This window comes from Molothrus aeneus, chromosome 1 (assembly GCF_037042795.1).
Source record: "Molothrus aeneus isolate 106 chromosome 1, BPBGC_Maene_1.0, whole genome shotgun sequence".
Lineage (NCBI taxonomy): Eukaryota > Metazoa > Chordata > Aves > Passeriformes > Icteridae > Molothrus > Molothrus aeneus.
Window position 1 is genome coordinate 5,020,922 of NC_089646.1, and position 14,566 is coordinate 5,035,487.

General features: G+C 42.3%; 1 protein-coding gene across 2 annotated transcripts in view; it reads left to right on the forward strand.

Moving 5' to 3' along the window:
• Positions 1-14,566, forward strand: part of OXSR1 (oxidative stress responsive kinase 1) — an 88,099-nt gene that overhangs the window by 68,355 nt on the left and 5,178 nt on the right. For both annotated transcript variants that reach the window (XM_066550735.1, XM_066550743.1), the window contains 7 exons: positions 1,073-1,206; positions 3,033-3,081; positions 5,642-5,707; positions 5,942-6,064; positions 10,618-10,653; positions 12,273-12,449; positions 13,926-14,002. In XM_066550735.1, coding sequence (XP_066406832.1) covers positions 1,073-1,206; positions 3,033-3,081; positions 5,642-5,707; positions 5,942-6,064; positions 10,618-10,653; positions 12,273-12,449; positions 13,926-14,002 — 662 coding nt within the window. The remainder of the gene's footprint in view (positions 1-1,072; positions 1,207-3,032; positions 3,082-5,641; positions 5,708-5,941; positions 6,065-10,617; positions 10,654-12,272; positions 12,450-13,925; positions 14,003-14,566) is intronic.

The following is a 14,566-nucleotide window of genomic DNA, read 5'->3' on the forward strand; positions in this document are numbered from 1 at the left end:
CAACATCAGTGGCTGTGGCAGAGCAGAGAGCAGTTCAGGGGAAAGTGCTGCTGGTTTAGGTGCTGCTGGTTTTATTGATATTCCTTCTGGGCTGTGATTATTGGTAGCATTTTACAGCAGCTCCTGCAAATTTTACTTCAGTTTATTGTAGTTTGAATGCACAGGATGAAGCTCTGAATACCAACATCACCTATTTAGTATCAACAGCACCTACTTAGTGCTGTCATATGCTAGATAGAATTGAATTCCCAGTTCTGTGAGGTTTGGGTTGCAGTCATGCAGCCTGCAAGAAGCCTTCTCTATTTTATTTATTGAATATAATTTTATTGCACTGCAGATTAATTTTGTTATGCAGCAAAATTACTCATGCATTAAGTGACCCTTCAAGGAGTGGGGAAGAAAGCAGGGAATTCTGTCATGGGCTGTGTAATTTCAGCTAGATTGATGGGCTTTTGCTGCCCTAAGCAATGTAGCTGTTGAAAGCTATTTAAATGCGCTATGTGCTGTTTCCTCTTCTAAAAATAGATATTCATCTGTATGTAGGTGACAAGTGGAAATGGAAATGAGTAATTTTCTTCTTTCCTTCAGAATATTTAAGTGATGTGAGGGAAAGAACCAGTTTGCCTTGATAGCTGCTTGTGTGAGGAATGTCTTCACCTGCTGTCACACTGGTACATGGAAGTGAACTCATGTATCTTTTTATGTTGCTCCTCTGTCTTTAATTTGATTTCTAACTGAGAAATACCTCAGGGAGGTACATTGAATCAAAAGCTTTGCCCAACTGCTCATCCTGAATGAGGAAAACTGGTAGAAGTTCTGCTCTGCTTGCACTTTTAATCCCACAAAACAGACCTGAAAAGACATTCCAGCCTTGTGTTTGGCCCACAGACTGCAGTGTGGGCCAAGAGATGGGATGGGAAGCAGTAACTTAAATTGTGGTTCTTTGTTGTTAACTCATCCTTGTTGACTCAGATGCTTGATAAAAGTGCTTGTCTAAAATACATTTTCCCCAAGATGTGTCTCTGACAAAACCCAAGAAAGATCTCATTGCCAATAGCAATAATTATTTCAGGTTTTAATGCTGACACTACAAAATGATCCTCCATCTTTGGAAACTGGTGTGCAAGATAAGGAGATGCTGAAGAAATATGGGAAATCATTTAGGAAGATGATTTCATCGTGCCTACAAAAAGACCCTGAAAAAAGGTAAGAATGGATCACACCAAAATAAATTAAAATAAACAAGCAAACAAAAAACCCCCTAACTCACAAACATCATTATGGTCCCTATTTTTTGAAGTTGAAATACTCTGTGCCCCTCCAACCTTTCAGTGACAAGGAATACAGCAGTCTTGCTGTGTGGCAACAAATTCTCTGTCCTTATTTTTATGGATAAATGTCTGGCACTGTGCCTGGCCAGGGCACACATTTTCCATTTGGGTTAATGAGAGTGCATCCCAGTCCACTGCTTGGGTAGGGCCATTCTCCCTTGGCCACCTCCAGCAGGTGACTTCAGTTCATGTTTTGTTCCCAATCAAAACTGCTTTGTGTTTACAAATCAGAAATTACAGGTTGGGCAATGTGTGTTTACTTCCAAAACTACATAAATAAACTTTTTAAAATTTAGCAGTGCAGAGAAGGCTTTCAGTGTAGTTTTGACTTGTTTAATTATATGTAATATTTGGTTTGGATGGGAAATCAGGAAAAACACTGACAAATTTTACCAACATGTTTTCATCAATACAGATTGCTTAAGTGACCTGATGACACTTTCAGCCTTCCTTGAACAGTATCTTGACTACTCAGTGACGTAGGAAATATTACCAAGGGGATGCTGTGTTTGCTGTGCCATTTTTTTAATACCTCTTAGGTTGTTTTTTTTTTCCTCCTCAGTAAGCAGACTTAATTTTGGAAAGGAAAAAGTGCTTTCATAAAATAATAATAATGAAGACATTTTTCAGTTCCCTCTTGTGTCAGATCCAGGAACACAGGCTTCTCACGCACTGTGCAATGAGTCTCTCTCTTCTAACAAGCTTTACACTTGAAATGCATAATGAATCCACTGGAGTGCTTGATAAAAGTTGATAGCTGTTTTCTTTTTTTCCCAACATGACATTTTTTCACCTTTCTAAATCATATCCTGTCCTTGCAGGTTAGGATGTGTGCTGGTCAGGTTATACATAATCACTGAATTGTGGCACAGCCCTGCTCTCCTCAAGCACTTCTGACAGCCACTGGCATTGTCCTGACTGTGGGAGCAGGAGGTTGGCATATTGCATGGGAAGAGAATTTAGTGCAACTGCTTTTTCATTATTTTAGGGGCTCCCTTGCTCTGAGGTGGATGCCTTTTGTTGGAGCACTCTGTGATGAAATAAACCCTGTGATGAATGGCCTTTGCAAGTCACTGATTAAACTCTGTTACTATTTAAGCACTGTTTGCAGTGTGGAAAATGCTGTAAGCTGCCACTTTCTCATGTAGGCTTGAGTCTTTAGCAAATTCCTCCTAAACCAACTAAGGGATGTCTCTTCAGTATTTATTCTGAAGTCTGACTTAAAGGGGAAAATAGTTTATACTTGTTCATGTTCTTTTAGACCAAGATTGATCATCCTGACTGTGTTTAATAGAACTAATTACACACATTTAATCAGGTATCTCTGAAATAACTGTTACTTGCACAGGGTGAGTACTGCACTCCAGTGATGATTCTGTGATTTCCATTTTGAGGAAATTTTTTCTGTGATTCTGTTGTTATCTAAGAGTCTCAAGTTCAGCATCAAAATGGGAGCAAATTCTCCCCACCAGTCTCAAGTTATTCATTGCTTTTGAACAGAATAAACCTTGTTCAGAATACACTGAGTAATTTAAAAGATTGCTGGTGTAAAATTTACTTGGAATACATTGATTTTAGGGGAATTATACAGGAGAAGCTGATGCCCTCACGAGATGCCAACAAGCTGCAGCAGCCTGGAAGACCGTTGGGTTGAAAGGGAGCATTTATAATTGTCTTTTCTACATCTGTTTTTATTGACAGACCAACAGCAGCAGAACTCCTAAGACACAAATTTTTCACAAAAGCAAAGGTAAGAAAACACTTCCTAAACTGATTTGTGCAGAGGCTGTGGAAAGGACTTTTCAGAAGCACGATAGGTGTGGGTGACAGCTTTACTGGCAGGAGTGTGGGCTCTTTCACTTGGAGCCAGCAGAGCTGAGTGAGTTGAATGGGTCATTGTGAAGGAGCAGAATAACATCCCCCTTCTGTATCTCCTGTGTATGCTGTTGTTAACAGAAATTATCTAGGAATTCTTGAGCATTGAAATGTCTTTCAGTGCCTTTTGGGTTTGTTCTTCCTTTGTAATGGTGCCATTCTGGCTGCCTGTCCAGCCACAAAGGTCTCTGCTGCAGTGAGTGTGACTTAGATCTTAGTAAACTCTCCAATCAGTCTGTGTGTGAGGGGCTGAATGAGACCCACTGTGCAAGAGCTACCTAAAGATATTTCACCCTGTGTTGCCTTATGGAAAGTGAAGATCCTGTGATACAAACCAGTGGGAAACTCCCATTTCTAGCCTTGGAGAGAAGTGCCAGCAAGCATTATGTAATTACTGCCTGGGGATTAGTGCATCTGCAACGTGCAGGGTCTTACTGAGGGAGACAGACAGCAGTAGCACAGGGCAGGATTTGCATTTCCATGAGCATGGGGAATGTTTTCTGTTTGCTTAATTTTTTTGGGATCAAAGTGCACAGGATTTATACAGAATACAGATTAAACTTGGCATAGCACGGCAGCATCACCAATTAATCAGAGTAGTTTTCAACTCCCAGATTAAGATGCTTAAATGGATTTGGCCTCACCAGGTATCTGTACAGGAGCTGGATGCCCTGTTAAAGCTGACAGGAATCTTTACAGGTGCACCCCAGGGAGAGCTGCACTTCCTCTTCATGAGGAGAAGCACAGGGGCAAGTGCTGATCTCTTTGGTGACCAGTGACAGGACCCGAGGCAATGGCCTGAAGCTGTGTCAGGGGATGTTTTGTTTGGATACTGGGGAAAGGTTCTTTCCCCAGAGGATGGTGGGACACTGAACAGCCCCCCCAGGAAAAGGCCACGACCTCAAGGCTGCCAGAGCTCCAGGAGCATTTGGACAACACTCTCAGGAGGGGTTGTTGGGGTGTCTGTGCAGGGCCAGGAGTTGGAGTCAATCCTTGTGGGTCCCTTCTGACTCCAGGTATTGTGTGATTTTATAATTTCATGAGCCAGGGAAATCTGGAGGGTGATCCAGTTGATGAAATGCAGAAGTTTGCTTTAGGGCAGGTTTAATTGATGTCTGGGCTCTTGACAGTATTAACTGGGGTTTCACTGTCTGTAGTGGGATTTTAGGCAGCTGATTAGTCTGCATCTGTATGCTGGATGCACACTTGGTGTCCAAAGTGACAAGATGGTTTACACATTGCTGACCTTTCTCCATTTGGTTCTGCAAGTTCTGGTTCATGTTACACTTCATTGTGTGTTAAATCTCCTTCTTGCTTTCATTAAGCTGCTGGAGACATATTAGCATGGGTGGTGATAGAAAATTAACATTATTGTAAATGAGGCACTGCTTAACCAGCCAGCATCTGGAGTGCAAACCTGTGCCAGTTCACACTTGGGGTTAAATTACTGTCACACATCAGCCACTGCCAAACTGACAGCTGGAGCTTGAGGGCTGAAGAGTGCAGCTTCTATACATCTATATTGAGTCATATATTTAAATACCATCTAGGTTATGTAAAAGTGTGGTTTGATAATGCTGGGAGCCACTTATCAGGAATGACAGGGTGTCTTGAGACTCTCCATCCTGCCTGGGGGAGTTCTGGGAGCTCTGTGTGGGCAGGGACAGCAGAGCTTTCCAACTGCACCGGTGTAGTGTGGAATACCCAGCCAAATGCCAGAATGCTGGCCTGCACTGCCCTGCTTCCCCTGCTGCCACAAGTTTGGCCCCACACTTCAGCAATGAGAAAATTGTATTCTCAGGAGCCCACATTGGCCACTCTGGAGCAGCTTGCTGAAGAGGAAATGTAATGCAATAAACATCACAGCAGTTCCCCAGTATTCAGTCTGTTATGATCACTGCATTTACTTCCTCTCTAAACATAAATGCTGTACATTTTTTCAGCCAATTTAAATCTTGCTGTCCCAGTTTCTGTTTGCTCCAGCACAGAGGGATTCCTACATCCCAACCTGTCTGAGGTTTGCCTTTGACAGTTGGACAGGCATAAATTTAGGAGTAAGATAAAGCAAAGAGGTTGAATCCAGGTGGTGTAGTAGCTGCAAGTGGAAGAATGCCAAGTGCCTCAGCAGGGTACCAGATACTGCAGTATAATATGTATATTTCCAAATAAATCAGAATAATATCCAGCTCCTCAGTTGTTAATTCCATGTCACTTTGCATAAGGAGAGTGCCACTGTTAACTGAAAAGGTATTTGAGATGAAACATCACATACTGCAGCCCAAAGTAGGGGAGTGGTTAATATCCTTGGGGGAGTAGGATGAAACACGTAAACCACTTCCTGCTAGAAACAACTTAACAGTTACTTTATCAGAGACAATGAAGGCATCAAAGGACATTTTCAGCAATGCAAATGTTTGGTATTTTTTTCTTTGCAGAATAAAGAGTTTTTACAAGAGAAGATGTTGCAGAGAGCACCAACAATCACTGAACGATCCAAAAAGGTACTGAAAACCTCCTGGGCTCTTGCTGTTACAGTTGTACTATTTTTTGTGCTTGTATTCACATTTTGATAATAACTACACAGTACAGCTTTTTCTAGGTAGAGCTATTAGTTTCAATAAAATAATCATACACCATGGCAGGTGATGGAACCTGAAGATGTTCTGTGCTATTTCTTCTAAAATCAACTGTAGAAACTGCTTGAGATGTAAATTCTGTGTTCTTGTGCTGGGCAGGTCCGGAGAGTCCCAGGCTCCAGTGGGCGTCTTCATAAGACTGAAGATGGTGGCTGGGAATGGAGTGATGATGAGCTTGATGAGGAAAGTGAGGAAGGCAGAGCAGCAATTTCACAGCTCAGGGTGGGTCCTCAAACTCCACTGTGTCTGTTTTGTTGTCCAATTGTGGTAGGTCTAAATATATTTGGGGAGCACATACCTTAAGCATGATACACAGCAAGCTGTAATCCCTTCCCTCGAGTTGGGAACTGAAGCAAAGAAAGCAGACTGAAGGTTGAAGAAATTGTATTGATCTTTTCTGTCATTGTGGTGGGGCACAGCTGGTCTCATTCAAGAATGTTCAGTATAATTGGAAATGTTAATTCAGACAGCCTGCTCCCAGCTCAGCATACTAATACACTGCAGCTAGGATGTTCACTTTAAGGGAAACTGCTTGAGATGCTTTCTTCTGGAAGTGTCAGGAGAGGTTTTATCCTACTGCCCTCTCCAGGATGGAGCTGAAATCAATAGGGGCTGTTCTTATGGCTGATTCCTGAAACATGCAGGGCCTGGTTCTGCCACCTCAGTTACACTGGAATCCATTAATCCTGGTAGAAAACCTCACAGCATCCCTGAACTCACAGGAGGGATTAGTCTTGTGCTTGAAAATCCTCAAGAAAACACCACTTTCCCCTCTCCCAACACATGTAAATATTCACCAACAACTCAGAGGAATAATGCATGATGATCAGCTGAAAGATTACAATGAATTTTCAGCTTGTCTTCCCCCAGCAGCCACCTGTGTGGGTTTTGACTATAATGGTTTGCCTGGTCTCTTTTCACTACAGCAGGTGGCTGGAAGTGGACTGTGTTTTAATCATCCTGTAATTGAATTAGTGAGACAGTGGAGGATTTTTAGAGGAAGCTTTTCAGTGTGAACGGGGTAAAAGCAGTATTGGTTTGAAGCATTTATCCCTTTACAACTTCTCATTTCTCTTTCATTAGTCTGGCATCTGTTGCTGTTCTGAATAGACACTTGAATATTAAATGCAAGATTTTGCATCTTTTCAGCATCTTCTGAAATGCTTGGAGTTTTTAAAAGCCATTTGATACAGTAAATGCATTATTTGTGACAGCAACTCTTGTGACTTCTTAAAGAGCTTATTGTGTCCAGCCTTGTATTGTACATGATCAAGGAAAATCTCTTGGTACCAGGTAGCTACTACTGAAATTCTTTGATGAATAAGCTATTAGATATAAGCTGAATTCTTCTAAATTCCTTTTGTAGGCTAGAATACCATCAAATTTTAGGAGGCAACATTGTAAAAGAGTCTAATTCTTTTCCAGAGATTATTTAGAACTTGTTGTATCTTGTTTCAAAGCTCAGGCTGCCATGACTTAACACTGTTTACTTTGTTTTGAACAGTACTTACTTGTGTTTCATTCTTCCTAGGCAGGAAAAAGCAGATTGACACACATGTTTACAAGCTCCTTTTCAAGAGGAGTTTTCTTGATGCTTTGATATATTTTCCTTGTACTGCTGCCTGTCCTGATCCACTCTCATTTGGGCTGTGCTTGGCCCTTACTTGTAGGTCTCCCATTCAGCAAACCTTTAGGAAGGATTTTGGAGTAGTAGGTCTTGATTCAGTCACCTCCCTGTAGATGTGAATTATCATTTTGGAGGCACCCCATATGTAACACAGCACTCTGGGACACCTGCCTGTTCCAGGATGTCAGGAAGGGCACTGTGGAACCTCTACATGTCTGCCTGGGTACTTGAATTTGATTCCTTTTCAAGCAATCCTAAGACTTGTATCCAAACTGCCATTTTTTTGCCATGAATACAGTGGTGTTATTGAGGATTAGTGTTTATCTTGTGTTTTTGGTCATATTTCAAACTCTTGGTATAAATTCTACCTGTCTGTGAATCCCTCTGCAATTTTAACCAAGTTGTTGGGTAAAATAACTTGTGTTAACTAGGTGGCACCTTTTCTTCCTGCCCCTTGCAGTGGGGGTGGAGTAGAGGATTTTTGAAGGTCCTTTCCAACCCAAAACAATTTGTGATTCTGTGATTCTGTCTGTACCTGCATTTTACTGCAGTAAAAGGAGGCCCTGCAGATTGACTTAATGTGCCAAAATAGTGAAGTATTAATCTGCATAAAATCATCTACATAAATGGAAAGTGTTGATATTTTTTACTTGTTTCCACTTCACAGAAAAAATAGGGTGAATTTAATATGTGCAAACATATATTTTACAAGTCTCTTCCTAGGACTGCATCTGAAAGCAGGCAAATATTTATTATACCCAAAGCCAAACATATCTCCTCAATTCACTGAATATGGTGACTTGCTGGGTCAACATTACTTTTTGGATACAAAAACCTTCTGAACTTCCTCTCTGCATTTAAAATCTTGAATTCAAATTAAAGCAGTTGTGCTCTGTGGGCTTTTAAATTGTGCACTTTCTGTTACCCGATAAATCTGTGCAGTGGTGAGTTGTGTGGTCACATTTCACTGCTTACTCACATCATCTTTGATTACACAAGCAAAAAATAGTTAGAACTAGTCCCCAAAGTCATCCTATTTGTGCCTTAGGTAAATGTTTTTTAATGTTTGTCCTGTTTTCTTTCCATCCATGTGTTTAATCAAATAATAAAATTGTTAAGGTTGGAAAAGACCTCCAGGATTGTTGAGTCCCACTGGCAGCCCAGAGCCACTGTGCTCACCACTGACCCTGTTTCCAAGGGCCAACTCTTCATATTTTCTGAGCACCTCCAGAGATGGTCATTCTACCACTTTACTGAAAGGGTGCCCAGGGAAGAAATCTTTCCTAATATCCAATCCAAACCTTCCCTGCTGCAACTTGAAGCCATTTCTTCTTTTACTTGTTACCTGAGAAAAAGCCTGATCCCCACCTGGCTGCATCCTCCTGTCAGGGAATTGTGGAGAGTGAGAAGGGCCCCCCTGAGCTTCCTTTCCTCGAGGCTGAGCCCCCCCCCTCACCTCTCTCAGCTGCTCCTGGGGCTCCAGGGCCATTCCCAGCTCTGTTGCCCTTCTCTGGACTTGTTCCAGCCCTTCTATGTCCTTCTGGTAGTGAGGGGCCCAAAGCTGAACACAGCACTCAGGGTGCCTCAGCAGTGCTGAGTACAAGGGACAGTCCCTGCCCTGCTCCTGCTGGCCAGACTGTTCCTGATCCAGGCCAGGTGCCATTGGCCTTCTTGGCCACCTGGGCACTTGCTGGCTCATACTCAGCTGGCTCTCACCACTTCTGTTGGTCATTCATCTGGATCAGTTGTCAGCTGAGGGGCAGGGCCAGTGTTTCCATACTCATCTGGACAGTGCTTAGCACACTGATCTTTTCTTTTATGTAATTCCTTGAGGTATCCAGGTACTCTTGGATATGAGCTTTGTTCCTGGAAAAGCACTGCAGCAATGTGGAGCAGGGCTGTTTCTCTGGGAGCAATGCCATGTTTTTCATCCCACCTGGTAACTGTCAAGTGAAGGCTGAGCACACTGAGATGGATTTCAGGCTTTACCTTTCTGACTGTGTGACTTTTTCCCTGACACTGCCTACACACAGTCATGCTGAGGGAACTGTTCCTTCTCCCCCTGTCCAGAGGCATTTTTGAAACTTGCTGTTCTGAGAGTAAGATTTCTTAACTTTTTCTCACAAGAAGCCTTTGAGTCATATGTTACAATTGCTCTGATCTGCACTCATTAGGGTAGTGGCCTCTCTTAGTGGAGAAATTCTATCAGAGTAGGGACCTGATGAGCCTTAATGTTCTGCTGTCCTGCTTGTATTATCCAAACAGCAACCTGTTGGACCATTATGTAGAGAAGGAACAGGGTTTTTCATTCCCAGCATGGACCAAACCATCCCACCCATCTCCACTAAGTGGACTTGTTGGAAGTCAAAGTTGCAGGCTCTCCTAATTGCAGGGCTTTCCAGGAATACTTGGCAATCTCCCCTGCTCATGTGAAACAGCTGGTGCAGTGCTATCTTTGTTTTACTGATAAGCAAGAGCTGGTCACGTTGCTTTGCCTGCACTTTCCCCGTTGTTCCCTGGTCTCTTCATTTCACTGCTGAGTGTGCACCCACCTGTCGGTTCTCTGCTTTCTCTCACAAAGACCACAGCAGATGCAGGGTCCAAGGCAGGGGGAGCAGGCCAGGGATTTCCTTCAAAAAAGCAGCACAAGCAAGGCTGATTCCTCCCTCCCACCCTGTAAAGGTTCTGTATGTTTTAAGCAAGTTGGTTTGGAAACTATCTCCCTAAGTAAGTGAAGGGAACTTGTTTCCTAGCAGAATTCTTCCAGGCAGATCTGTGTTTATCTTTTTCTGCCAGACTTGAGTAGCTTAAAATAGATTTTCCCATCTCGATGCTTAAGTAATTTGATCCAATCTGAGTGATCTTCAAGAGTCCTGGATTTTGCTAATGAGTAACAGTGATAGCAACTTAGGGTACTGTGTGCCACTGTGGAAATAATGGCTGCAGGGTCTGAAATGTGGCTGTGTTTCTGAGTGGTACTATGTGACAACAAATTGTCTGGTGAGCCTTTTATCATGCATCTTAATACACATTTGTAACTTCAAACAATTAGGTAGGTTTCTCATGTTCAGTATAGTTCTGACAAGTCCTCCTAGTCAGTAAGCTTCACTGTGGTCTAGGCAATGACATCTTTTTCTCTGTTTTTTAGTCTCCCAGAGTGAAAGAACCTGTACAGAACTCCGAGGTAAGTTATAATTGCAAATGGCAACTTGAAAAGATGACTCCTAATTATTGCTGTTGTTTCAAGGAACATGCTTTATTAACCTTTGAAAGCAATATTGTGTGAAGTAGAAGCCAGTATCTAGCTGAGCTCTCTTTGAAGAGCTCCCTATAAAAGGAATCCTTGGCTGTGTAGTGCCAAGAGCTCTTCTTGAGGTAAGTTTGTTGTGTGTCTTGTCAGCTTGCTGTGGCAAAAGTCTGTTTGTTTCAAGGTAATTAATTGGTCACAGTAATAATCTGAGCAAAACAAGTATCTTCTCATTTCCGCCTTAAAAAAAACCCTCCAAACTGCATAAACCCAACAGAACACAACTTTAGGATGTCTGGTTTGTATTGTCTAATTCTGTGGTTTGGAACCTGTGCTCAGAACTGTGAAAGAATTCTGTTAGTAGTATTTGATAGCAAACACAGCTTCAGTTGCAATTTATCATCTTTCTTCAGTTCTGAACTGTTTCTTACATTAGGAATATTGCTATGTCTCATCTTTCAGTGATGGGGACAGCTTATCTGCCAGAGACTGTGCAGTGTCTGTCTTTTCCCTACCTGTGTTGAAAGATAACAGAGCTGTCTCTTAGAAATTAGTCTTGGGTTGAGCTGTCCTGTTCTTCCTTTATTTGTTTCCAAGAAGTGTTTATAAAGGGAGATTATGAGAAGACTACAGTTCTGGCACTGTAATTTGACATAAATTCTAAATTTAAAAAAGAAAAGCTGAAAACCAGAATCCCTTTGGGATGAATTTTCCCATTGGAAGTCTCTTGCCCAGGTTTCCAGCATTGAAGGTGATTTATATTTCCTACAACCTGCCAGAGTAAGCTGGAGGGCACATTGAAGTGCCATCAAGCTGACAGTTCTTTGGCTCCTGTGCCAAAATTGGTTTCTCTGTACTGAATAACAAGAGGTAAAAAAGATATTAAATTTCCATTTAGCTCATTTTCCCCACCCTCCAATTAATTTCATATGGATTTGTTTTTGTTTGCTTGGTTGGGTTTGTTTTTTGCAAGAGACTTTAAGTCCTAAATCTTCTCTAGTGTGATTTGAAGAGCTCTAAATTCACTTTCCATTGACACTCAGATTACTCTGACATTTGCTTGGTGAAAGGCTCAGTTGTCAGTAGTTATCTCACTGCTTTGCTGGGCTTGTTCTCTGAAAGGGACTACAAGTCAAAGCAGGGCTCCTCTGCTCTGAGGGCATGGCTACTTGAAAATACCAGTAGGACTCAGATTCCAGGAAAGAGGGAGACTGAAGGATAGGGTGCTCTCATCCCAGCTGGATATATCTGTGTACATGCAGCCTTGCCACAGGGTGTAATTTTTGTCCAAGATCTGCAGCCATGCTGGTATCTTGGTTTACTGGTGAGTAGAACTTGCAAATGTCAGGACAGAATGGGGTCTCTGGACATAAGGATGTATTAAACCCCTGAACACCAACTTGGGATCAGCATTAATGTCCTGGAAGCCTGGAAATACCCTTAGCACTGAACTTCTCCAAGTGATTTATGTGGCAGACAAGCATTTCTGGGAAAGCTGGTGCTTGAATCAGAACTCTTGAGTTCCTTTTCTCACTAAAACTCCTTTTTACTTGCAGCTCTTTCCATCAGCTGAGCCTCCAGGTCCTTCACTCAATGCTCCAGCACAGGCACCTACTGAACTACCTCAGGCTGCAGGACAAGCACCTGCACAACCTCCAACTGCTGTACCTCCACCCAGCCAGGCTCCTCCAGCAGCCCCAGCCCCAGCAGCAGCAGCCCCAGCAGCAGCCCAGGTAAGAGCAGACACCCCTCCTGCCAGCTTTCAGGTTTGCCCTTGGCTGTTCAATTCCAGATTTGCCAGAACAATCTGAAACAGTGGAAGTTTGACATATTATTTGCAACATTAAAATGGCTTTGATACTTAAATCAAGCCCCTTCACATCTCTTTTAAAAAGGCCAGTATTTAATCCTTGAATTTTATGCAGCAGTTGAAACATCAGCAGCAATGAAGGCTGGAGCAGTGTTGGTGTCAGTGGCACTTGGGACATGCACTAATAGAATATCTGACACTAGTGCCCAATATCTTATTTATTGGTAGCTTGTCCTAAGCTGAACTTCATGAACTTGTGTCAGTGTGTTCTTCTCTATAGCTCTTAGTGTCCATGTGCTCTTTTTTATAGCTCTACATAGGTTCTTCCTCACAGCTCTGTGTCAGTGTGTTCTTCTTTGTGGCTCTCCTCTGGTTCTTGTTCCTCACTGGTTACTGTTTTGCAGAGCTCTGGGCTTCTCCATGAACCCTTGTTTGTTTTCACTGACCTGGTGGTTTTCAGCTTGAACAGAAACCAGGTTGTGATCAGAAGCCCTGAGCTGCATTGCTGGGCCAAAAGCACCTTGGATAAAAAGCCTGTTTTAAACAAAGTGTTATTTTCCTTTTCTCTTGTGAAAAAACAAGTGGTCTAGATGAAAAAAACTTGGTCAAGACTTCTATGCTTAAATTATCAGCCTGGTGTTGTGTCTGTCTTGTTCCTGCAGGTGTAAAACCCTTGCCTCAGCATGGGCAGTGCAGGTGACTGACCCCTCTCTCTCCATTTTATTTGGGTTTTTGTGGTGGAGATTGAATAACACTTAGCTCTGTACTGGAAATATCACAAGTGCTGTAACAAGTGCAAGGCAACTCCTGGATCCTCCCTACTGGATATCTGCTGCTAACCAATATGAAATGATTTGATTACATGTTGCAATAGTTACAGAAGTAATTTAGAATTGAATTAGCAGCTATAAAATTGCTGCTAGACACTCTTAAAGCCTTTGATTTTATGGAGAAAAAAAAGGTAACTGACAGTACATGCTAATCTGCCAATTCAATTTTTTCCTGATACAGTTGTATCAGGTTTTTAAATCAGATGTTTGGGGCTGGGATTAAAACACAGGAGGTCTTGAAGCTGTCATGAATATCCAAAACCCTTAAGTTTTAATGTAAAGCAAGTAATGTTTTTATATTTAGCACTTCTGAAGTCTCCTGCCATATTGGCATTTCTCAAAGTTGTGCAGCTTTTACTCTTTCCAAGGCAATTGCAGAGAGCTTCCTGTTTAAGTGTGGAGTTTTCCTGGTTCATTGATCTGTTATCTTTCTCATTGCAGTGCCATGATTCCAATGATGAGTCAAACTCTTAGTTGTATCAACTCTACATTGATCAAGGTTATCTCTAGTTTTAAAACCAGAGCAAGATATTGTTAACCTGCCTTAAAATGATGTAATCCTATTGCAGGCCCCACCTACAGCCCCTGCTGCAGCTCCGGTACAGGAAGATGTGAGAGTCCCCATCAACCTTGTATTAAGGTTAAGGTAAGGACACAAAACTGTTCTGTTAACATCAGCCTTTATAGAGAGCCCCACTGGCACTCTTCTGTGCCTTTAATTAATAGGGTGGTGGTTAAGTGTGTCAGCTTGGATTTCATCTGCTCTTCTGAAACTGAGACCTGGAAAAGCAATTTATCACATCCACTTTGGTTTGGCAAAACCTGTATTGAAAGAGGTTTTGATATTTGTGTAAGCATTGCTAAACTCTAATGGAGTGGGAAAGAGGAACTAGCTGGGTTCCCTAAAAGGATTCAGGGATCCAGGGGTTCTGGCCTTGTGCTGGTCCAGGTTAATCTTCATGCATAACTTCAGACTTCAGCCAGTTCTGAGAGTGAAGAGCTTTTACCCAGCTCAGGGAGTGGATTCTGGTCTGTGTCACTGGAAACAGGCAGAAAAAAGAATCTTTCTATGCTCATTACACACACTGCTGTTTCTCATTAAAAGAACCTCCCTCCCATCTCTGGAGGCATCCTGGTTGTTGGTAGGATTCTGAGCATCACTTCCATAATGTGTGTGCATCTGCAACCTGTGAGCACTTCCCTCCTCTGA